Source organism: Balaenoptera ricei, chromosome 8, assembly GCF_028023285.1.
Source record: "Balaenoptera ricei isolate mBalRic1 chromosome 8, mBalRic1.hap2, whole genome shotgun sequence".
Lineage (NCBI taxonomy): Eukaryota > Metazoa > Chordata > Mammalia > Artiodactyla > Balaenopteridae > Balaenoptera > Balaenoptera ricei.
The window spans coordinates 46728049-46754599 of record NC_082646.1 but is presented as its reverse complement, the minus strand read 5'-3'; the positions used below and the strand labels follow the sequence as shown (position 1 = coordinate 46754599).

The following is a 26551-nucleotide window of genomic DNA, read 5'->3' as shown; positions in this document are numbered from 1 at the left end:
AGTATATATAAGTCCATGCCACTCTCTCACTTCATCACAGCCTACCCTTCCTCCTCCCCGCGTCCTCAAGTCCATTCTCTACATCTGCATCTTTATTCTTGTCCTGCCCTAGGTTCTTCAGAACCTTTTTTGTTTTTTAAGATTCCATATATATGTGTTAGCATACAGTATTTATTTTTCTCTTTCTGACTTACTTAACTCTGTATGGCAGTCTCTAGGTCCATCCACCTCACTACAAATAACTCAATTTCATTTCTTTTTATGGCTGAGTAATATTCCACTGTATACATGTGCCACATCTTCTTTATCCATTCATCCATCGATGGACACCTAGGTTGCTTCCATGTCCTGGCTATTGTAAATAGTGTTGCAATGAACATTGTGGTACATGATTCTTTTTGAATTATGCTTTTCTCAGGGTATATACCCAGTAGTGGGATTGCTGGGTCATATGGTAGTTCTATTTTTAGTTTTTTAAGGAACCTCCATACTGTTCTCCATAGTGGCTGTATCAATTTACATTCCCACCAACAGTGCAAGAGGGTTCCCTTTTCTCCACACCCTCTCCAGCATTTATTGTTTGTAGATTTTTTGATGATGGCCATTCTGACTGGTGTGAGGTGATACCTCATTGTAGTTTTGATTTGCATTTTTAGATATTTTTAACGTATTTCAAGTCTTCTATTGCACTAGATATTTTCTAGGTGATTTTATTGGTTTATTTATTCTTTCTGCATACATATGTTTAGTAACTACCTGTTCAAGGCATTCTTTTAGATACTATGGATACAGTGGTAAACAAGGTAGTCTCCTTCTTCACAGTGCTTACATCCTAATGAAAGAGAAAGACCTTAAACCACTACTTACCTAATGACTCGTTTGTTTAGAGATGTGCATATCTCTAGGAGTCAATGAAGTGACATTTCAGAGAATATCAGTAATAGGAAGAATTAATTAGTTGAAAAGGAGGTCTTGATTATGAATTTTGGCCATACTGCTAGGATAACAGAACCATTAATGAATTTTAAACAAATCAGGATCAAATTTGAGTTTTCATAAGATTACGGTTGCTGCAGCTTGTAGGAAGTTTTTTTTTCAATTTTATTTTATTGAAGTATAGTTGATTTACAATGTTGTGTTAGTTTCTGCTGTACCGCAAAGTGATTCAGTTATACATATATATACATTCTTTTTCATATTCTTTTCCATTATGGTTTATCACAGGATATTGAATAGAGTTCCCTGTGCTATACAGCAGGACCTTGTTTATCCATTCTATATATAATAGTTTGCATCTGCTTATCCCAAACTCCCAATCCATCCCTCCCCCACCTCCCCCCTGTGCCCCTTGGCAACCATAATTCTGTCCTCTATGTTAAAGACATAATGTTGAGCCAAAGAAACCAGACATCATAGAATATATACTGATGATTATATTCATATAAAATCCAAAAACATGCAAGTTTTGTGTCAGTTGCAAAGCACATTCGGGGAGGCCAGTGAAAATGCTGTTACGAGTATCCAGGGAAGAGGCGAAGGAAATTGGAATTGCAGTGGTGGTAAGAGGCAAGGCAGAAAGGACAAAAAAATTTGATATTATTTTGAAAACAAAATTTATGGAACTTGGAAAATGATTACATATAATAGGTGAGAAAGAAGGCGATATTAGAGTTGCCCTTAAGCTTTCTGGCCTGTGCAAATGATGAATGGTGATTGAATTCATTGAGATAGAAACAAAAGGAGCAGGGCCAGACATGGAGTGAATCTCATGGTGATATCTGTTACACAGTGAAATGGGGTGAATGGCACATCAGGGTAAATATATCTGTGAGGCAGTTGGATAGCCTTGAGCCTCAGAAAATATTCTGCCTGCAGATGCTAATGTGAGAGACATCAGCATATAAATTGTTATCTTTGCTAATCTTTACAATCTTGCTTAGTAGTGATTTTATTCTGTTTTATAGGTAAGTAGATTGAGAACGGAAAGATAAAGTGACAAATTCTAAGTCACAAAGCTCGTAAGTGGCAAATATAGAATCCCAAATGAATCCTCTCTCCATGACTCCACAGAAGAGAGGGTTCTCTTTATACTTGCCTTGTACACATATGTTCCACCTCATTGTCCCTTCCCTAGTGTCCCAAATGGATATTTTTTACTGAAAAGGCAACAGACACCACTGGAGGAGAAAAGGGAAAGAAGGCTCAAAGAGTCACATTAGGGGATTAAAGGTATTTATTATTTATTTATAGTTAAATTTTTAAAAATAAAATTGATTCAAAATGTTTTATCTATTTAGAGTCCTTTTCATATAGCTGTGAGCTTAACGCCACTAATTTTAGAGAAGTTTTGCTTTAAAATAAGCAACAGCAATTACTTATTTTCTATTTTATGAATTATTTGATTTCTCCTTCTGTTGTACTTTCAAGGAGTTTAAAATTTATCTTTCATTCTTCTATTCATTCATTTATTCATTCATACAGCAATGTTTACTGAGACACAATAATACTGAGACACAATGCCAGAATAGAGTAAGCTAAACTTTAAGCTTACTAAAAAATTCTTTAAAATTTCTTGATATAATTTAGTTCAGGCAGTTAATTATTCATCATTTAGGCACTCACGTTTATAATTACTTAATTATTTTCCGTAAATGGCAGTTGATGTCTTCTTGCTTTAGTCAAACATTTTCTCTTATAATTGAATTTAGTGATGTTTTTCAAAAGTGAGTAGCAGGTGATTTTTTTGCATGCATAACTGATTGAAAGGTGAGACCAAAAACCTTTGGCAATGAAGGGCTGAGTCCTTGATGCTGTTGGCAGATGTAATCCTGCTTTCTGCCTGGTGTTACTTTGTTAAGAGCTTCCTTCTTCCAATATATTCCAAAAGACCTGGACATTTGATTTTAAAAATGAGAGGAGGAGGCATGTTCACAGTATCTGGAGGGTCTCATTCTGCACATGGGGTTTGATGAGGACTTGTTCACTAGTGCTTCCCTATGTGTATACACAGGTGCATACTGTTCCTTCTGCCTGGGATGGCTTGCCATCAGCATCCCACACTCAAGTCCTAATTTATTCTTCTACTCAGTGGGATAGTCTCCTGGGATGCCTCCTCTGACTCCCCAGGCAGTTATAGGAGGTCTTTTCCCCATGATCCCATTGTATCTTTTATATACTTGCATTGGAACAGCATTGCTCTTAAAATCATTTGTTTACTTGTCAGTCTCCTCTTCCAGTTATTATTTCCTTCAGGCCAGGGGCTCTGCTTACTCAGCCTTTCACATGCAGTTCCTGGACCACCACCTGACATTTATTGTGTCTCAGTAAATATTGCTGTATGAATGAATAAATGAATGAACAGAAGAATGAAAGATAAATAAGACATACTACTTGCTCTCAAGGGTTCATGATGAAGCCTGAAAAGTAAGACATACATATAAATAATTACAACACGTAGACAATTGTGCCAAGTGTCACAAAGGAGCAACGAAAGAAAGAGTCTGGGAATACAGAAGAGAGAGCTGAGCAGAATCAGTGATCAAAGCAGGTGTGAGAGAGAAAAACTCTTACTGGAAGCTGATTCCGTTGAAATATTGATGGAATTATTATGGAGTAAGAAGAATCGATAACAGTTATAAATTACTTTTTAAGTGAAAGGCATCATTCCAAAGGTTATACATACATTGTAGAGTTTAAATATTACAGGCAAACTTTCTAAGTTACAGATTTTGAATTGGTTAAATTAGGGTAATGATTCCTAACTACCTCATGTGTTTGTTGTGTGGATAAATGGGCATATGAATGAGCTTTGGAAATGACAGAGCACCAAACAAATAGAAGAGTATATGATTATTCTGAAGAGAATGGGTAACAAGAAAAATGGAATTTTAAGTAGGTAAAAAAATGGAAAACTTTTGATATTAAGAAATAATTTAAAGATACACTATTGAGGTTCAAAAGCAAATAACTGAGGAAGACAAGTCTAAATTTTAGGTTGAAGCCATTGAGAAATACAGGGTGTTTCAAAGAAGACAGTCCATTGGTGACAGTAAAATTAAGACCACTTGAAATGAACTGAAGTAGAGAAATAATAAGAGAAGCTGGAGAACAGAAGGACAGACAAAGAAATAGTGTTTTAAAATTGTGAAAGAATTTGAGCTGAGCCTTAAGCAGTAAAGAAATCATACTTATTATGTAACCTCTATGTAATCTGCATTTTGTCAGACATTTAAAATGCACTATATATTGAAGTGACTAATAGCAATGCAAACTAAGCATTTGTAATTTCATTTTCAAAATAACTTTTAAATGTGTTAGAATGGTAACCTTTATGTTTGATGAAAATAATTTTCACATTTTTAATTTCTTTATTTTAGCTTTGTTAGCTTTCATTTCTTAGATTTAACTTAATATTAATCCAAAATTATAAATCTTTTTTATTATAATTTATTTCATAATGTTACTTCTTTGCAACTTATTGTCCCCTCTTGATGAAGAGAAACACAAATCTGCTCTATTGTTTCAAATTATGTTTAATGGATTCTAAGAATTTTAGAGGTATCTTAGTGACAGCTGGCAAAAGGACAGTACTAAGGACAAAAAAGGAGAAAGTAACAGGAGAAATGGGGTTTGAGCCCTGTAGCCCCACTTAAGCTAGGGAAGTGCCACTGTTACCTTCTTTGAATGAAGATTGGAATTTAATATAAAATTAATTTTTGACAAATTCTCCTGCTTTAACTGTTTTGAGTGCTTGAGTTTATGGTGATCAATGAAGCTCCCACTTTACATTTCACTTCATGTTGCTACCCATTCTTTCCAAGATATTTTATTAAATAAATATTAATTTTCTTTTTATATTGTTGATCTAATTTTTATGATATATGAAGCTTACATATAACTGTAATTTCAGAATATCCTAAGGTACTTACTCTATCTTTTATTGTTGTAGAAATCTAACTAACTTTAAAAATAATTAGGACTTTTTGAAGTGCAAAAGGCAGAAACTCCATAGAAAAAAGATTAGATAAAAAGATAATTTATTGGTTTACAAAATCCAAGGAAGGAATGAACATTTGAAATGTAAGAAAGACAAAAATGCAGCTGAGACTGAGGAACAGCAGGAACCAGGAAACTAAGCTAGCTAAAGATTCGTTCTCCCCCTCTCTCTCTTTCCCCCTCCTTACCCGGGGAGCAGATATAGGCTCAAATATCCATGGCCTAAATAAGTTAGTTTATTTATTACTCAAATGGCAGTCTTGGTATGTTGTCAAATACAAGCTCCATAATTTCAGGGACCAGAGCTGCTTGTTTCTTGTAGTTCTATAAGACCTAGGGTTTACCCTTGATCACATGATCTATGGTGGCTCACCAACATACTATTTGCATTAGTTGAAAGGGGAAAAGGGAAAAGGAGAAGGCATACCTTTTCTTTTTAAGGGAACTGCCCCAAAGTTACATGTATTACTTTTGCTCAAGACTTAAGTCACATAGCCATAATTTGCTACTAGATAAGCCCAAGATGCACTCTCTTCTTTCCTTTGTATCACAAAATGGATATAGAGTATCTTAGAGTGTCTTGTAAATAGTGATGGGGACTTTAAAATCAAGCAAATAGATATCATAAATTATTAACTCCTAGTGGAAAATAATGTAAGAAAGGAAATGTAATCATAGAATAATATTTGGTTCAATTGTGAATAATATTTAAATACTAAAAATAATGAAAATCCGAGATGTGGATTTGACTCCAGATCATGCTATTATTATGCTGAAAATATGGAGGAAAGAAAAGGGAAGCTGTAAGAAAGCTCAAATCATTGTTTATACCTGAGGAACTCCAGAGATAAACTTGACGAATTAAGAAGTAGTAATATTTGCCTATTATTTAGAAATATGGAGTCAAATAACAGAATAAATAACTAAAAGAGTTACAGTAGCTGACTGTACCATTTATAGATCAGATAATATCTATGAAGTTTAAAACATCCCAACAAGGTGGCATTGTTTTCCTATTTTCCTGATGAAGGATCTGAAGCTTAGGAGTATTAGGTGTAACTTTCCCAAGATCTTATAGCTAGTAAATAGCAGAGCTGGCCTTCAAACCCAAGCATCTGACTCCAAAGTACTATGCAAGGATGATGATGATGATGATGATGATGATGATGATGATGATGATAGTAAAAACATTGGGATGTCCTTCTATTTCAGGACCAGACAGTTTTCAAGATTACATTAAACCCTACTTAGAACAAGCAAGTCAGATCTGGCCATGGCTCATTGGGGCAGCCGTGGTAGGGTCTGTCCTCACTGCTGTGCTGGGAGGACTCACTAGCCTGTTGTGTCATCGAAAGAGAAAGCAGCTTCCTGAAGAAAAGCAACCACTCCTTATGGACAAGGAGGACCACCACAGCTTGTTGTATCAAAGCCAGTTATAAAAGGCTTAAGCAATAAAGTTGGGCCAAAAAACCTGACCTCACTCTAAATTAAATGATGTCAAAGTCCCTAGGGGTTGTCCCAGCAGAAATCCTTGGCATGTGTCCATGAAGATCATTACTAGAATTGTTATCTTAATACAAAATATACCCCTCCTCCAACTCAGGTAGAAGCCACCTGTGCTTGCTTTGCTGTATTTTGATCATTCCCTTAATAGTTTTCCTCAAGCCCATATTTCCAAGGAAAGGATGCCATTTGGTAATGGAGGTGCTGGTCTGCTAGTCATATCTGAATGAAAGTGCTCTTATAAAATATGAGAAGAATTGTGATTATTTTCCTCTGGATTGTTTAATGACATGTTTCTTTTATTATCCCCTTTCTTTGATTTTAATAAAATAGTAACAAATTTACACTAATTGACTCCTTTGAGCTCGAGAAATACATTTTAATTTTCCTAAGAAAGCATAATGTTTCCCTTATATTTTACATTCCTGCTCCAAAATATGTAATGGACTTCAAGTAGAAAACAATCTTCAACTCTTTCCTGCCATAGTTCTGACTGTACATTTTAAGGCCACTGAAATCAAGGGCCCTTCGCCTGAAGAGAATCTGGCTAAGTACCTGTCTCAAGATGTGCTCATTAATTATGTTGATGAAGATGATAATAATCTTATTATAGAGCTTTTTTTTTATCTTCTAAGAAGAACTTTATTAGAGAATGTTTAAAATGCTATAAAACATTTCATGGTAGAGAACAATTATGTGAATATCAGCCTGTCTGCAGTTCTAGTAAAATAACTTATTTCTATTTTTCCTGGCTATTAAGACCTTAAATTAGAATGTCTAGATAATCTTACTACTTGAAATTTTAGGTCCAGTTGAATTTCTAAAAATAGTCCAATTTATATTCCATTTGTATTATCACTATGTAGAGCATAAAAGATTAGCACCAGTGGGTGGAATTTATAGAGGACCCATTTTGGTGTAATAAAAGGAAAAACTGTCCAATATTCAGAGCTTTCCATAACCAAAATGGACATTCTTGGAAAATAATAAGTGGTTGACTCTAGAATTCTTCACATAGAGGTTGGATGGCTAATTTGACTTGAATTCTATAAATAGAATTTAAGTATTGAGTCTATAGTCATTCTTGGCTCAGGGCTCATAACAACTCCCCATTCAGAAGTGAGGCCAAACATGCTCTGTAAAAAGTTCCTGTGATTCTGCCACAGTATTTCAGGATGTTTCACCAGATTCCAACTTTCACTCTCTCATCCAAACTCAATCACTCTGTCCTGGTATCCCCAGTCTCTTTAGTTCCCTTATGTTTAGTTTGTATGTATCTGCTCAGCATTTTCAAATATGTATCTCAGTTTGACTACTTGACTTATATTTCCAGCCTCATCCCTAAACACTGTCTTTTCACTTTCTCAAGATGGCCATGCTTTTCAGACAGACTTGTCCCAATTCTAGCTCCCAGAAACCTGCCTGGGTCTGACACCTAAACCTCTACATCTCTGGGATGATATTTAAAAGGAGACCCACCGACCTGTATGGTACTTTTTTATTAAAATATCTTACAATTCCTATAAGGCCTGCAGTGTAGGATTCAGACTGTTTATGAATACATTTAGAAATTAAGAGGAAAGCAAAAATCATCTTATTATAAACATTGGTCAAATGATTTTGGCTAATTTTCATCTAGAACAAATAAAAATTTACAATTCTTGTTGAAGTAATGCCATCAACTCTCAGAGATTACTAATAGTTAAGAAATTCAGTTATAGAGCAACTTTCATCTTCTAACTCTCTTTAGTTGTCAGTCAACATTTGCTGTCTTAGCTAATTTCTGATGCCTAGAGGAGAAAAGTCAGGCAAGGGATGAGGAGTAGCATATTTATTGACACAGAAGAGGTCTGTGGGATTAGAGGGCAAATACTAGGGGTTATATCCTTCACTTGGTACCTAACCAGAAATACAAGATTTAAAATAAATTAACAAGGACATTTGAAAACTGGATTCAATTTAGTTGAGAATAGGAACTAGTAAAACTGAGAGCAAGGAGTAGGAAAATAAATTTGGATAAGGCCTTAAGAAGATTTTGGAGAAACAGTAATAGTGATTGTGGTTGCCTTCAGTCTGACCTCAGAACACAAAATAATTACTTAGCTAGGTTTGATCTGAAGGCAAAATTTCAGACCAGGTGGTGTTTAAATCATTTTTTACAAAACATCTAGAATAAAAGTCTACCCAGGGAATTTTCATTGTTACTGACAGGGATCTGTATAAAGTCATTCTCTTCCTTATCACAAGGCAATTCCCTCCTTTATCACTGAGCTTCAACATAGACTATCATCTTGTTTCTCTAGAGGCTCAAGTTATCTACTTGAGTAGCAGCAACATCTGCGATAAAACCACCACCACATTCATTCTGTGGTTTTCTCAGTAAGGTACCAAAATGACATGACATATTTCAAGATACTTAGCAGTTTCATTAAATTCTAATCAACATTATATTGTGTGGCATTGTTCTATAGTGTGCCATTTTTGAATTTCTTCATTTCAGCTCTGCTCTTTTTCCATTGCTACATATATGTCACATTTTGTTACAGAGAAAGAAATAAGCAGCTGCCACTCTTTTTGTTCCTCTTTCTGCGTTTTTTTTAAAAAAGAGTATTTTTAGAACCCAACTTTTCCAACAAGTCAAATATATAATTCTCCATCTGTAGAAGTAAATATGTGATGGGTACAAGTCATTTCAACCAGTGTCTCTAGCAGACTGACAACTGGCGTTGATTGTGAATGTTTTTAAATAGGCTTTTCCTTGTTTATATGGCCTTTGATATGTAGGGACAGTTTTCTTTGTCATCATAAAAAAAGACCGCATTGGGGTCACCTATTGTAAACCTGTGCTATTTGGGGGGCATGTCAGTAGAACAAAGGTCCACTCACTTTCTGATTAGACTCCTTCTGAAGGCTGCTAAAATGCAAGTAAAAAGAGCTTTTTTTTTTTTTTAACTTTGTGTTGCTTATTTTCAAAAGCATTTGCCAGTTTGTACAATATAATGAATATGAAATTGCCTTTGGCATCCACTGGAGGCCTTAAGGGCTTTCAAATCCTTCAGCTATTTAAAACCATATAGAAATATTTTAAGTATGTTCTTTTAAATAAAAGCCTTATTAAAACTCTATATAGCCCATATTTATCTAATTGTTTTATGAGTTCTTGTCTTAATAGCAGTGTAAGAAATTATTCTTGTAACTTCATGTTAATCTACCAAGTCTTGTATGCATTATTACGGTGATTTCTAATTTCTTATTTAAAAATAAATAACAAAGATGTTAAATGCGGTGAGTGGTCATGATGTTCCAAGAACTGTGCTAAACACATCATATATGTTAACTCATTTCATCTTCATGTTATCAATATGAGAATAAGTATTATTCATGTTTTCAAATGAGGAGACTGTGGCTTAAATAGGAGACGCACCTTCCCTGTTTGCATGTCTGTTCAGTAGTTTAGGTAATTTAGCTGGGATTTGCATCCAGTTCTTCTTCATGATTATAAATTTCATTGTTTGTTGTTCAATTATGTTGACATGTCATAATTTACCAATTCACTGTTACTGAATGTTCAGGTTTCATCTACTTTTTAAATTATGGTTAGTGCTGTAATGAAAATCCTGGTGCATTTGGCATCTGACTTCACTTAAATAATTTTCTAGGAGTAGAATCTCTGGTCAAAGCATATGAAGACTTTCATGGCTTTTGTAATGAACTGCCATGGTGCTTTTGAAAAGGGTTGCATAGATTAAAGAATGCAAAGAGATGGAGCCAAACAATAAGAGATCAAAAGGAATGAAGAAGAAAATGAGAAGGTGAAGAACTTAGAAGAAGGAAGAGGAGTTGCAAGTCTCTTTGAGAGGAACTGAAGACCCTACTTGCCACTTCACGTATTGCTTCTTTTCATAAATCTATCTTTTTCAAATTATAACATCTATTTAATGAGCATTTTCTCTTATTAAAATTAGAAGAAAACACAGACTGAAGCCATTTCAGAAAGACAGGGAATAACACTCATGTAACTTGGTTCTCAAATAAGATATGTGTACATCTTGTCTAGGTAGAAGCGTGTGAGTACCTTTCAGAATCATACAGGAATAAAAACAGCAAAACCAGAAATCCACACTTGGAAGAATAAGCACAAGGCATCAAAATAGTCTGAATCAAAGCAGAGTCAGTGTCAGCTATTAGGACAGACAGGAGATCATGAGACAGGGGTAGGGAAGGCTGGAAAGGCCCTGAAGACCAAGCCCAAGTCAAGTTTGCACCATTTATTTTTAGTGCTTTTTGAGAAAGTATTGCATTCTGCCTGGGATTTGGTCAGTCTTCATTATTGGACCATGTCATTTTTAAATACTCTTGCCAGAGGAATTATCAACAGTAGATGTGTCTGTGTGAGTGTGTATGTGTGTGGAGAGAGAGAAAGGGAGACAGCGAGAAAATACAGAAAGAATGAAAATCTTTTTCTCTCTGATACTGGAGAGAACTTTGTTGCTGACTATATAGAATTTCTCTTGCTACTGCAATAAATTACCACAAACACAGTGGCTTAAATCACTACAAACCGTTATCTTGTAATTCAGTAGACCAGAAATCTGATATGGGTCTCAAATGGCTGAAATCAAAGTGGCAGTGAGGCTATGTTCTTTGTGGAGACTCCAGGAAATAATTCATTTCCTTGCCTTTGTCAGCTTCTAGAAGCCACCTACATTCCTTGTCACATGGCCTTCTTCCATCTTCAAAGCCAGATAAGGTTGTATCACTCTGATCGTTAGTCTGCTGTCACATCTCTCTCTGACTGACTGCAGCCAGGAAAAGTTTTCTGCTTTTAAGCATTCATGTAATTAGTTCGGGCCTACCTGGTACTCCTAGAGCCTCCATCCCAAGGTCCTTACCTTTAATCATATCTGAAAAGCCCCTTTTGCCATATATGTATTATAACATATTCACAGGTTCTGGAGACTAGGGTAGGGATATTTGGAGGGGAGATGGGGAAGAGCATCATTCTGCCTAGTACTGACCTAAAAAGTAGTAAGAATTGGCCAGCGGATAAATTGCTCTTCCTGTGTGATTAACATGCCACAGACTGCAATATTCAGTACATTAAAGATACGAGAAAACCTTTAACATATGTGGGATCTGAAGTCGGACTCTATGAATTCGATTCCTGGCTCAATCTCTCATTAGCTGTATGACCTTGTGTGAATTATCTTACCTCTCTGTTCGTCAGTTTTTGCATCTTTAAAATGTAGGTAACAGTATTTTCCTCAACATAGTCGGAGGAATAAACAAAGCATTTACAATAGTACGTAAGTATTCAGCAAGTGTGATTTAATAAACTCTCATAGAGCACGTTAACTTAGCAAAACTGCCTTAAAAAAAGGGAGATGAAAAAAAAAAAAAAAAAAAAAAGGGAGATGAAATATAATCATACATTTTGTTTGTGCAAAATTGTTTTGCATAATCATGAATATTAATATAACATACCTATTTAATGAAATGATATCATGATAAATACAAGTGTATATCAATACATTTAAGACAGAGAAACACTTGAGACATAGAAATACAAATCATGCCAGTAACAGGCTCACAGCTCACAAACAAAAGCTGGCTATTAAACCACCTGTGAATGTGGTACTGAACTTGAATCTAATGAACATGTTAAGCCAACTGCCCTAGCAGGAAAGACTTCTCTTTGAGTTGGACAGTAATGATTCATACTTTGTTTGTTCATTTATTCAATGAACAAATATTTATAGTATTTCCGCTCTATGTTGGTACTGTGCTGGCGATATGAAGGTTAATAAGATTTGATCTCCATTCTCAGTGAAATCAGAGTAAAATACCTAAACAAATTATTGCATAACAAGTATTATCACAAAGGAATATTGTAGGTACTTTAGGAACACTATAATAATACCATAGAGGTACAGCTAATATGATCATGGGAGGTATAGAAGATTTCGAAAATAAACTGATCATTGATTTGAATTCATCAAGTTCACCCATGAGATGAGGTGATTGATAGTCTCAACAAAATCATGGCATGGATAAAAGCAAGTGTGGGCAAATGATGGCCCATGGCCTAAATCCTGCCTGCCACCTGCTTTTGTATGTGCAGTATTATTGGAACACGGCTGCACTCGTTCATTTATGTTACATGCTGTCTATGGCTGTTTTTATGATATAATGTTAGAATTGAACAGAAACATACAGAAACCATATGGCCCACAACAACAGAAACAACAGAAATAACAGAAACCATATGGCCCACAAAACCTACAATATTTACTATCTGGCCCTTTATTGAAAAGGTTTGCTGCCCCCTGGCCTTAAAGTAAATCAAGAAATTCAGAGTAGCTGAAGAGAGATGAACGTAATTATAAAACCATGAAAGAATTCCACCTTAACAATTGTGACAACAATAGTTCATTAGTGTTCTTTTATTCCACTGTTTTGCCAGTTTATTAAGGTATAAAGTCCTTTGGTACAGATAGAAATATAGATATAGCTATAGATACAGCTATAGTTACAGATGCAGATATATATATAATATATACATGCAGGTGCAGGTGTATGTATATAAACATATACATACATATGTGGATTAGGAACTATTGATAAGGTTGCAATATTGAATTTTGTGAATAATGTCTATGAAACTGCGAAATAGGAAATCTATTTTTCTGCCAGAGACTCTATAAAAGTCCTGTATTTCAGTTTTACTCATATTTTTATTACCTGCTGTCTCCATGGACATGTCCTTCCTGTCCCATCTCTCTGTAATCTTGGGATCCCAACCCTTCTGAACTTCCTGGGGCCTCTACTTCATTAGTTTTTCTCATCCTTCCCTGTGTCTTCAGCTCTTCCCACTCTGTAGGATTTCAGCATTTAGACATGCTGATCTTAAAAAGAAAATTGTTCTCCACCGATATCATTTCCACACAGCTTTTGCACTATTTCTTTTTTATAGTCAAGCTTCTTAACTGTTTTAAATTTGTGTTTGTTATCTCTTTGTCTCCTACATACTACTCAACCTACCCCAATCTGTTTTCTGTCCCCACCTCTCCATGAAACTTTTCTTACCAAGATCACTAATGGTCTCTATGTTGCCAAATCAGAGGACATTTTGTGACGCATTTACTTGATCCTTGGGCACCATCATAAACTTCTTACTGCTTTCTTCGTTAACACCTTTCTCATGGTTTCTGGGAGATAATCCCCTTGTGGTTTCCTTCTTCCCGACCCCGGCTTTTCCTTCTCAGCATCTCTTATAGGTTCAACTCTTCTACCTCTGAATATTGGAGGATTCTTAGTTGGGGTTCTCTGAGAAACAAACTAGGCAGAAATTTTCATGCAGGAGATTTGTTAGGAAGTACTTGCAGGATTAACACAGCTAAAGGAGTAAGGGAAGCAGGGTGTGGAAGTAAGAGAAAATGTGATACAATAGAGTCCTCAGCCAACCCTACAGGGAGCTCTACACCTAAGATGAATATCTATATCTATGTCTATATCTATATTTATACCTATACCTATACCTATATCTATCTATCTATCTACCTATCTATCATCTATCTATCTATCATCTATCTATCTGTCTATCTATCTATCTACTTGTTTATTATAAGGAATTGTCTGACACAACTGTGGGAGGCTGATGAAATAAATCTGAAGTCCTTAGGGCAAGCAGTTAGGAAGGGAAGATAAACAAACTGGAACCCCAAGAGCATGAAGTGAAACTTGTTTACAAGGGGGAGTTTCTTTACTCAGCAAAGGCCAAAACCCTGTTTAAAAAGCTTTACAACTGATTGTCAGGTCCACTGAGAATAATCTCCTTTTTGATTAACACAAAATTAACTGATTAGAAACTTTAATCATATCTGCAAAATCCCTTCACAGCAGCACTTAGATTAATGTTTGACTGAATAACTGGAGAAAATGTATGTATGCTACAAAATGCTTCCTCCAATTCTTGTGAGAGAACATTCCTCTTGGTCCATACTAGAAAGGAGATTCTGGGAACTATAGTTTATCATAGCCATGTCGACACAGCAAAAGACATCACACGTGGTAAGACCGAGCCCTCCATACTCTGAACCATTCTCAAGACACAGCTGCCGTACTTGTTAATTTACCATCAAATGGACAAACCAGCAGCTTCTTAGTGGTGAACCATTGGATTCCATGGTCATGTGCCCACTGTCCCATACTCTTTGCCATATAGTGTTAGTATACAATGATCCCCACTGGAATCAGTGATCCCAGTTCTAAAACTATATCTCCTACAATTAGCCCTGACTTAGAGAAAGACGCCACTGAGCTTCTCAGAAATACTGGTGTCCTTCTCATCAGCAATTCCTTATCACTTTTGTAAATAGAGGTTTCTTGAAACCTTACCATGCAACATAATCAGCAGGTGGTTTTCCACGCCTTATCTATGATATCCTTTCTGACCTGCTCTTCGATCCTTCCTTCACCATCAGCCATGGACATTCTGACATTGCTCTTTCATTTAGTGTGGGCCATAAATTTCTCAAATATCCAAGAGTGATCCTAGCAGTATGTAAGCACCATCTTCTGGGATTCTTTCAAAGATGTTAAATTCTGTATCGTAGGAGATGTTCCCATTTCAATGAATTCTTCCTTATCCAACTTTATGTTTCTTCCCATCTTTCCAGTTCCCTCAAGATCCAGACCCATATATATTATTCCAGATCTCCCTGGGTATATATTAGCTACACCCTGTATCTTTTCCCCCTTTTAAATGACCTAGTGACTTCCCCAAGTAGTTTATGTTGTCACTTGACCCTACTTATTGGTCTGATGTTTATGAATAGAATTGGGGGCAATACTGAAAGAGGTGTGTGTAGTCTTGCAAAGCAAATTTGGCATCATTTTCAAGCAAGAGAGGAGGGCTAGCCCTTAAGAGGGATGAGTAGGTCACTTCTGCAGCCAGCGGGTTAAAGGGAAGCTGATGGTTCAAGATTTCCAAGTGCATCAATCGTAATGTCTCCCTCTTGACTCAGGGTCCCACTTTATTCTAACCAGAACCCTCATCTTCAGGTATCAGAATTGATAAGTTTGAAGATGCAAACTTTGTAACAACTCAGCTCCCCATATAATTAAGTCCTGGACTGATCATCAGGTGTTTCTCTCCTGTGGTTGTAGGAAATGAGATTCTCTTTATTCTGTCGAGGAGGATCTCTGGCTTTCACATTTCAGCTCAAATTGTAAGGTCATTGGCTCTCACAAGTTACCTTAAAATAATTATCTCCAGCCTTTCATTGTCTTCTTTCAAAGTATCAACAGTACTTAACAAGAGCCATTTGCCTTGAACTTCTCAAACTCCTAAGTTATGCTTTAGTTACAAGTACATTCCATTCTACTGGCAGCCTATTCCAGTAAAGACTGGTGAAGTTTGTAACAACTGCCCACTGCAGCATGCTAGGACCTATCCACACTTCAACCACTACTAGTGATGGAGTCTTCATTGCCAATTAATTGGTAGGTTATCCAGCAGCAAGATCCTATTTCAGAGGCTGCTTCCTAAGACCATGTCTGGAATCAACAGTCTTCATCTGATTTCCTCTCAGATCTTAGCTGATCAAACAGCTATCTGGAGCTGGGATAGTCCTTCAAAGGGGTTTCAGCTTTTGTTTTTCTCTACATTGCATGTGAGCTGTCCCAAGGAAAGAGATGTAAACTGGAACAAAGGATTCCTTTCTGTGAGCACAATTCCTGAGGAAGAACTCAGCTCTGAGCAATTAATAGCCAACACTGACAGTAGCTGGGGAAATCAGTGTCTCAGTCCTGAAGGAGCAATCTGTTCACAGCATCTACTACACATTGATTCTCTTATCTTCCCATTCTACTTTTTTTTGGAGTCTTCTTTTCCAAAATGTTCATAATTGTTGATGATTCTCAAGTTTTCACCTCTAGGCCAAGCTTCTTTTCAGAATTCCTGAATGATATATCTAGCTGCTTATTTTTAAGTTTACTCCAATATCATAGAAGAACTAAAACTTACATCTAAAAGTGAAGTCTTAATGTCCTTCTAAAGATTAATTCCTCCTCCAGACTTCCACAAGTCAATAAAAGTCACCTATACCCAAGCCATTTCTCATGCAAGAAACTTGAAATCCCTTCTAATTCTTCATGCTCCTTTACAATCCACATCTAATCTATGAGTGGTACTCTTGATTCTACCTTCAAAATACAGTAAGTTTGTAATACCTCCACTGCAGTCTAACCTGCCCTTGGTATTACAGTAATCTCTCTATTTTAGTTCTGGTCTAAGCCATCATCATCTGTTGCTGAAACTACTACAATAACCTCTTGTCTGGATTCTACTTTCTTCAACTGCCTTTTTCTAATCCACATAGCAACTGAAGTGGCTGTTTTTAAGCATGTTTATAACCCTTTAGAAGGCAAACAAAAGCATAAAATAGAAGATTTGCTGTTGCTACAGCCATGTAAAGGTGTGTACACATATGGATGTAGGTTGGAAGTTGATCATGGAGAAATAAACATGTGGTTTTCCTAAGGGGGAAAAAAAAAAAAAGAAAGTTAACTTTCCTCTCCAGTTAAATTCCAAATCCTCAACCAAGGCCTCCCATTTTGGTCCCTGTCAGGTTTTCCAGTCTACCTCATGCCACTTTGCATCTTACCAGAAGTGCTCTAGCCATATAACACATTTTTAGTTCATTAAAAGCGTGATTCTTTCTGCCATTTTAGGACCTCCCTCTGACTTCACTTCAAGCTTGCCCCAAATTCTTACTCATATTTTTAGATCTCTTCTTAAGCGCCACTTTCTCTAAACAGCCTTCCTAATCTAACTCAGATCTTTCTTTTATAACCTCTCATTATGTATTTTATTTTTCTTTCATAGAATTTACCACACTTTTCATTATATACCTATTTGTGTGTATAAAGTTTAATGTATTTTCTTCCACTAAACTATAAGCTCCATGAAGACAAGTCCTGCAGTGATTTTCAGACATGATATTTCTAGTGCCTGACCCCTAGGAAGCATGTGATGAATAGTAAATGGAAGAATGAAAGTGCAACTCACAGAAGTTAGGCTTCAGCAAATAGATAAAAATAAAAAAAATAGAATAAGCACAGTTAATACTTAGAAAATAATAAGATCAGATCCACCTCAGCATATCAAGGACTTTCAAAAAGTAAGGACTGCTTATAGTACTGGAAAAAGTCACACTTGCATAAAACTAGGGAATACTCCTAATAAAAGAAGATGGAGAGCTGAAGATAGTGAAAAGAGTGACCCTGAGAAGAGAGAAATTGTTCATAGAAAAAAATCCTTGATAGGAGTTGAAAGCATAACAATGTGATAAGTCTGCTAGTGGCTCTAGAAGACAATGTTCTTAGATGCAGATGGTGAAGATTCCCATTAGAGCTTCCATAGCATGATAAATCATGATGAAAAGGCCATTAATGATAGACAGCAGTGGAATAATTTATTCTAAAAAAAAAGTTTAGTTCAGAACCATTCTTGGTAGAAAGCAGTGGTTGAAAGCTTGAGCTGGAATTAGGCATCCCCAGGCTTGGATTTGAGGGGATACAGAAGTGAATAGACAGAAGTTCTGCCCTTCAGATGCTTAGAGTCCAGGAAGAAATGTAAGAAGTACACATACAAACAATAAAAATACAGCAGATTTGGCTTACGGTCAAAGGAGAAGAATTATAAAAGTTGAAAGTTTTTATGGACTTAATATTTAGGTAGAGTTTTATCTTATGACATGTCAGAATCTGGTGTTTAATGCATTTGATCTCATTCCACTGTCACTAAAATTCTGAGTTTAGTATTATCCTCACTTTCCTTGAAAGATAAGGAAGCTAGAATGCCACGAGGCCATGCCCAAGGTCATACTGCTGGTGTGAAGGTGGGATCCAAACCTACATCTGACTCCAAAGTTCATGTACTTTTCTAATATACCATGTTCATAGCTATTGCCATATGTGTGTTTTTGTGTGTTGTGTATGTGTGTGCATCGGTGGTAGCATCAAGAAAAGTTCAAGGAAGAAAATACATTTAAGGTAATCTTTCCGGTTATTTATATGACTAGTATGTCTTGAATCAATGTTTGAAGACAAGACAGAAAAGCGTGTGTTTGAGAATGTTAAATTTGTTTCCTTTGACAATAAGAGGTATTTTCTAGCAAAGCAAAAGGAAACAATGCTTTCCTGCTCCTCAAATGACTATAGATCACTGGGATGAGCGTCCTGGAAACTTTTCTTTGAGATGCATCCCAGTTGCTGCCTAAAAGGATTTTGAGTGTAGCCACTGGTATTAAGTCAAAAAGAAAGCCAAGAGCTAGTGATATTGATTTTTTAATAAAAATGTTTTCAAATACACATGGAAAAATCATTTCTATTATGTAATGTGAGCAGTCTCAAATTTAATGCTATTCTATAGTTTGGCCAGTGAATCAATGAGCTGGTGTTGAGGTTGTATCTACAACTAAGATGGTGGATATGGGAAGAGAAAAGGACAGATGCAAGAAATTCCAAAAAGGAAAAATTAAGAGGACTTGCTGGCATAAGTAACAGAGAAAACTAATTAATATTCAAGTTTTTAAGTCTGATATTACCTTTTCCCTAGTTAGTCAAGTAATTAATGTGTAAGTGCTAAAAAATAATCTTTTGATCATATAAATTCTTAACTGATTCCTTCTAGCTTTTCTTTAGAATAGTTTTCTTTCCTGAGGACAACAATTTTAAGATTCTTTCTATTCTTGTAAGTACCTATAACAGTACCCAATATTTCCTATTAGTTATGCTCCTTAGTTGTAATAGCACAATGAGAACTAGATTTAATTTAGCAGTTACCGAGAACCTATTGAGAATCAGACATCTTGCTAAGAACCAGAATATAAAGATGATTAAGACCCTAAGACTGTGCACTTCATTGAAGAAATGAATAATTAGTGGAGGTTACAGGCAAGCAAATAACTACAAAATTGTAATGGAAATATAATCACCTCAGAGCAATATTTTAAAACACACTTTCATAAATAAGATCATAATACAGAAAAAGTAATGAATTATCCATGGTCTACTACCTGATTTCTTCAGATTGGCCTAATTTCTCCCATAATAATTGTAATAGTTACCTCTTTATCTATTATATGTTAGACATAATTCTAAACACTATTATTTTATAATTGTTAGTTCTCATATACCCTGAAAATGGATATATTATCTTAATTTTAATAAGGAAAAAACTTGAAGAACATAAATCTCCCCAAAGTTCACAAAACTAGTAAAAGTGTAGGACTAGAACTTTTAATTCATACCTGCCTGCTATACCATACCGTTTCCAGACTTTCATACTTATTTTTCTGTATTTATTAAAATTATCATTGTTATTAATAGCAATGAGTACTTACTTTGTGTCCCTAAATACTTCATATCTATTAACTCACGTAACCCTCATTCTACAGATAAGAAAACTAAAGCTGATAAAAGTTTTTTTAAAAAAATGGCACACATAACAGAGCTCACATTAGTGGAGGCAAGATTTTAACTTAAGCAGTAAGAATCTAAAATCCAGAGGGTTTGCCTCAAAAGGAATTCTAACTATTGCATTATATGGCCAATGCTGGAATTCTGTAGGTCCAGAAAGACACTGATCTATGAAGTCAGCTGAAACAAATCCTCAGCCTTCCTCTTGACAGAAACCTAAAGGCTCCTTTATAAAGTATAATACTAAAAATATGACACCCGATAAGCAATCAAATCGTTATCACTGTGTTGTGTATTGACTCTAAAACTACTGTCTCAGGTATAGTGATTCTTCTGTGTTGAAATAAACCAAATATTGGTGGGAAAACTGGTAAGTGGTAGTTTTCAGAAGTGTAATAAAGAACGACTGATGGAGTAAAATTTGTTTTTCTTGGGAATATAACCTGTTCTGTAGGTTATGGTTGGAACTGTGAGATTTGATGAAAAGTGATGGGCTGGAGAATGCAGGGAAGATAACAAAGAGAAAAAGGAATATCTTAGAGAACAGTCAATTCTATCAACACAGACCACATTCACCATGATCCACTCAAGGGAAAGATGGGTTGAAGAAGAGTAGCAAAAAGAGAGAAACAGGTGAGGCATATTAGGGTTTGGGGTAGTATTTTAATGGTACTTTAAAAAGGGAATCAAAGAATGTTTGAATCCTGCCCTGCCCCTGTTTTTGTGTCAGGTACCCCTTACTTTTGTGTGTCTGATATTATATAAGAGGTATATACAATACACAGCATTAGAAGAGGAGATAAATAAAATGGTATTAGTAACTAGGCCAGTGCCTAACCCCAAGCTGGGGTTCTCTGGTAAACCTAGGTTGGTGCATGAGGCTTAAGAAATACTTCCAAATGGAACTTTCAGCTGTTAGTAAAGGATGAGTCCAAATCAGGGCTCTTACTGCCCTTGGTCTGTCAAATGGAGACAAGAAATCAAAGAGAGAAAAGAGACATAACAAAGAAGACAGCAACCTGCTTTAAGCGCTCAGCCATATGAATGCAATACAAGAAATGGAAGGGAGAGCTGAAAGTATGGGATAAGGTCCTGCATTCACTTCCCTCCCAGGCACATAAAAGAACAATGAGAGAACAGGTACAGTGGTCTCTCAGTTTGCCTGGGAGATTAGTTCCACGAGCCCCCATGGATACCAAAATCTGCAGATGCTCAAGTCCCTTATGTATAATAACACAAAACAATGGACACAGTCAGCCCTCCAAATCTGTGGGATATGCATTCACAGTTTCAGCCAACCTTGAGTCTAAGCCAAACTTGATTCAACCTTGGTTGAATCCTCAGATGCAAAACCTGTGGATAGAGGGCCAGCTGTAGTAAAAGTCATGCAGATTGTGTCAGGGGAGCCTAGTATGACTTAGGTTTGGTGATTCTTATGGAGGACTCACAAGACTCCCCATATAATTGCACTCACAGCTAAGATTTATTACAGCAAAAGGATACAAAGCAAAATCAGCAAAGGGAAAAGGTGTGTGGGGTGAAGTCCAGAGGAAACCAGGCACAAGCTTCCAAGAACTTTCTCCCAGCAGAATCATATAAGACATACATAATTCCTCCAGCAATAAGTTGTGACAAACTTTGTGAAATGTTATGAACCAAGGAAGCTCATTAGAGACTTGGTGTCCAAGGTTTTATTGGGGGTTGATCATATAGACACCCTCTGCCTAGCACTCATCAAAATTCCAGACTCTCAGAAGGAAAGCAGCTGTTCAGTATAAACCTCATTGTTTGCACAAAAGTTTAGGTATGCTGAGCCACTCTTAGCTGTTAGGGTGGTGGGAATGCTCCTGAATCTATGTTCCCAGATGGCCAATCCTGCAAGAAGGACTTCCTAAGAAAAACAGTAGTCTCAGGCCTGGTATTCTAACATTTTCTGAACACAAGTGTATGGCACATTTTTTTTACACATAATAACCATGTCTACTATTAATAAATGCTGGCCAATAAAAATTTCACACTCTATCCATGATGTGCCTTCTGGAGAACATACATGTGTTAGACAAGCTTCATTCAGGCATGAGTTATAGTGGTGTTGGCTGTGAATTCAACATTAACGAATCAACCATATATATTAAATAAGGTGTCTTCAATCAGAAACACACATAAACAAGGTCATGTATTGATTGTTTGATAAAAATATTGTGATCAGAGGCTCACAAGAACTTAATTGGGAACAATGGTTCAATATTCACTAATTCAGTGTGTGTGTGTGGTCTTCATAGAACAGAACTACCAGAAAAAAAACAGGACTCAATTGTACCTGCAGGCATCACTTCCTATGTAATTTAACTACCAAAAAGCCTGCCATAAAGACTCCTGTTTCTTTAGTACATTGGTATGTGATGGGCAGCTACAACAACCAGGGGCACAGAAGGGCTGTGACCGAACAGAGCCAGTGCATGGATGATTTGCCTAAGCCCTGAGGCAAAGGAAACCTCGGAACCAAGGATAATAAATTAATTCAGGAGCTGAGTGGGAAACAGACAGAAGCAGAGCCTGGGTTCATCTAAGGACCCACACAAATAGGCTATGCTGAGGATAGCATAGGACCTCAAGGTTCTATGGTCTATAGCTGAGCTAAGGAACCAACAGGAAAAAATATATATATACAGGATTCCTGATACATGTTCCAGGTTAAAGCTGAGTTCAAGGAAACAGGTGAGGGACTTCTGTCATGGTCCAGTGGTTAAGACTCTGTGCTTCCATTGCAGGGGGTGCAGGTTCGATCTCTGGTTGGGGAACTAAGATCCCACATGCCGTGAGGCACAGTCAAAAATAAATAAATAAAATAAATTTTAAAAAAAGGAAACAGGTGAGGAAATGAGTTATATTGGACAACTGAGGAGAGAAATTGTAGTCACAGTACAACTTTGGAGTATGGCTGTGGCTTTCATGGCTCGTCTGCCAGCTAATCTAATTTGGGACACACTTCCTGTTACTAACAGATAAGGGTTAAAGGGTACAGGCAACTACTCCAAAGGCAAAGCTTAACAGAGCCTACACAGTTGTAGCACATTACTAGACATATTATTTCCATCTACTTTGGGAGACCAAATGTATTTTTCCCCAAGTATCCTGCTAGAGATTTGAATAAATAATTAACCATTTCTCACCAACACCATAAAGGAAACCCAAGGCAAATAGAGAGCTATTCTAAAAACTTGAAGTCTCAATTTGTTTACTAAACTAAACCTCCCACCAAAGTGGGTCAGAACAAACCTGGAATTTAATTTCAGAAATCACCCTGTCAAAATGCATAAAAGGTAACTTGGAAATCTGTCACAATTAACAGTCACTCTAAGTCAAAAATTATTTTTTACATAATACCTTAGGGTCCATATGTGAAATGCAAAACCAGCTTTGGATATTTGCTTATATCTCCCGGTTGATGACATATTTATCACCAAGCTGCAAACAGGGCCTCTGCAACACAAGCCACTTAAAAAAGATTTCTTATATATTTCATTGCCTAATAAAAAGTCTGATGAGAAACTTTTACTGTCACACATTTTCATATTTTTGAGCTCTGGCAAACACATTCCTGACAACAAGGTAATCAATATGAATAAGGGAAGGCATTTTAGAGGAACTTTTAATCTTCAGAATTGAGGTTTGCATCAAAGTCTCCTTGATTTGCACACGCCCCAAAATATTTTTTCCCAATTATCTTTTGTGTTCTTTCCCCACTGGCCACTGCTGATGAGTAATTTTACAACACTAATGCTATTAAAACATGCACTCATGACCCCATTGTGACACAAATCAAATAATGCACACGGGGAATGCAAGCACATAACTGCTAATTTTGCTTTTTAAATGCATTTGAACTTGACCTATTGGAATGCCCATTACAGTACGCATGACAGCTTGGCAAAATACAGGAGGCAAGACACCACCTCAGGAAAGCAGATTCCCTGAAAATAAATCACTTGAAAGATTGTAACGTGGTAGGAATTGACTGAGAAAAATGCAGTACCACGTAGTGAAGTAACCTGCTTAAACCCTACAAACAAGTCACCACTCCTAAAAGCTCTATAAATTAGAGCACTGTGGCATCTTATGTGATCCACGAATGACTTCTAGATTAAAGAAGACAATGAAAAATAATTTAATATCAAGAGCATACATTTAAGAGATGCAGATAGCATAATGTCTTATACTCTGAAGCAAGTATCTTTTCATCATGCTGATGCAAGAAGTTTTTCCAATTATGCATACCTTAGGATCTAAATGTGACCATGATCATGTATACTGAAGCATTTTTACTCATTCTGTCCACTCTAAAAGGGAATAAATTCTGTGTTCACAGCCAACACAGAAACGCAAAATGGAATAAATCTTAGAGAAAATTCTGGGGTGCATTTTTCTGATGGGGAAGTCACACAGCTAGTTTTCAGATGGTACTGGAACACAGGTGTAAAAAATAAGACAGAGCAAACGGCTTATATTCCACCTATGTAAATGTCAGACATACCTGTGAGTTATTGTCTTATTATTCTTTATTTTGTGTAATGCACAAATTTCAAAAAAGGGAGATGGTGATATATTGGAAAAAATAAACAAAATCCTTTAAGCAGAAGCTTCTATATAGGTGTAAATATTTACAGTATAGTCAATGTTTAGGTAAAATAGAAATCCTCAGTGATCAACTATGAAACATTTAGAATTCATAATGAACATATTATATTTTATTAATTTTTATGAAGAAGAATATGTATAGTTTTGACATCTTAAAATTGTTTAAATATTTCAATGTTTTAATAAGCACAATTATGAGATTTGAGAATAATACCAAAAAACAAAGAAACCAAAGATAAAATCCAAATCCCAAACCCAGCATAGTAAATTTAGAGATTAGAATTCCATGATTCCCAATTATACACACTGCTGAACTGAAAGTTACAAGAGTGTTGACAAGCTTGTTACTACACCACGTTCAAAATTTTTCAAAGCGACATTTCTTAAATATTACTTGTTTAATATCTTCACAAGTAAGACTAGTGTGATCATCTGGTCTTTCATTAGGATGAAAACAATACTGACACACTCAAAATCCTGGAAAAATTCTTGATTATTACTGCCAAAGGTGAGCAATTAGTTTACAATGAAAGGAATTTTAAGAATATTTATCCAACCTTTATTTGTTTAGGAAAACAATGAAGGTTTTCTATAAATGTACCATAACTTTACAACAATACAATTACATATAAAAGTAAGTGTAATTTTTCCAATTCTTTACAAATATTGAATCTGAGTTAGTGCTTCTTCCCCAGCACCGCGTAAACTCACACTTCCATTTAGCCCAACAAGAATCAAATGCCACACTTAGAATGCTGAGTGTCTCATATTGTGATGAGTGGACTATACGTCCTCCAATTGTGAACCTGCCGCCATTGAATGCTTATTAATGAAAGATGGAAAGTATCATTACACATTATTGCAGAATGTAATTTTCATATAGGCAATTTTCCTTCAATCCATCGTAAAAATATTCTCTCACATACACATGCACATTCATAATTTAAATACAAATATCTATAAAATAGTGTAAGCTTTGATGAAAATATATGATACAAAGTATCTTTGTTAAGAGTAAGAAAAAGATAAATTAATTTATTTCCATCTAGGAAAAAATAGCTATGATGCAGTGTTTTTTTTCTTTTTTAGAATTATTTCTAGTTCTAAGATAAAGGCCTTGGTTTTAATCCAGTAGGATGTCTCAAAAACACCTGCTTTTTTCTCCATCAAACCTTAAATAAGAAAGTGACTTATAGCACCCTCCAGCAATTCTTAGCTCAACTGTCATAGATCAATACAGCTATCTCCAGCCACATTGGGCCTGACCAAAAATAGTCAAGAGGAATTCAGAGGGCAGTTATACTGGACAAACAGGTGACTTTGTTTATGGAAATCTCAGAAGAACAAAGAGAGATAGTGGTGCCAGTTTGCTTGTGAGTACTTCTTTACTTGCCCTGAAAATACAAATATTAGTTCTTTCAGTTACAATGGAGTGCGACTCAGAAAAGCCTGTGTTTTCACTCTCTTGGAGTAGTGTTTTATTTTGACTGTGCTATCAAAAAACCTATTAAGAAAGATTTGCTCAGGAAGTGTATCCTTCTTCATCACCCTTTCCTCGTCTCTCCCACATTCTTGCCCTAGTGCATCCCTGTAAGTTTAGCAGAGGTAAATATTATTCCTATTTTTGTGCACATGGTCTAATACTTTCCAGGGGTAAAGGCTACAAGTCTTCTGATTTCTAACCCAGGATCCTGTTCACTCCACACATTGGAGGTGGCTGAATAAAATGATGAAACTGGCACACTCTTGGGAAGAACTGCCGTCAATTATTTCCACTTTTTAAAGTGCTTTCTACGTTTCCCAACTCTGAATTTAAATTAAATTTTAATGAAAAGAGAAGAACATAAAGACAGTTTCCTGCTAACGCCATTTGGCAAGCAGATAATCGCCATCTTTAAATACGGATGTAATTGTACCGAGTGGGTACCAA

At 36.0% G+C, this 26551-nt stretch overlaps 1 protein-coding gene across 1 annotated transcript in view; it reads left to right on the top strand.

The window, feature by feature from the left end:
- TYR (tyrosinase) overlaps positions 1–6434 on the top strand; it is a 107425-nt gene extending 100991 nt beyond the window's left edge. Inside the window, exon 5 of the mRNA XM_059929417.1 lies at positions 6208–6434. Within this exon, the coding sequence (XP_059785400.1) occupies positions 6208–6434 (227 nt within the window). The remainder of the gene's footprint in view (positions 1–6207) is intronic.
- The last annotated feature ends 20117 nt before the right edge of the window (positions 6435–26551 follow it).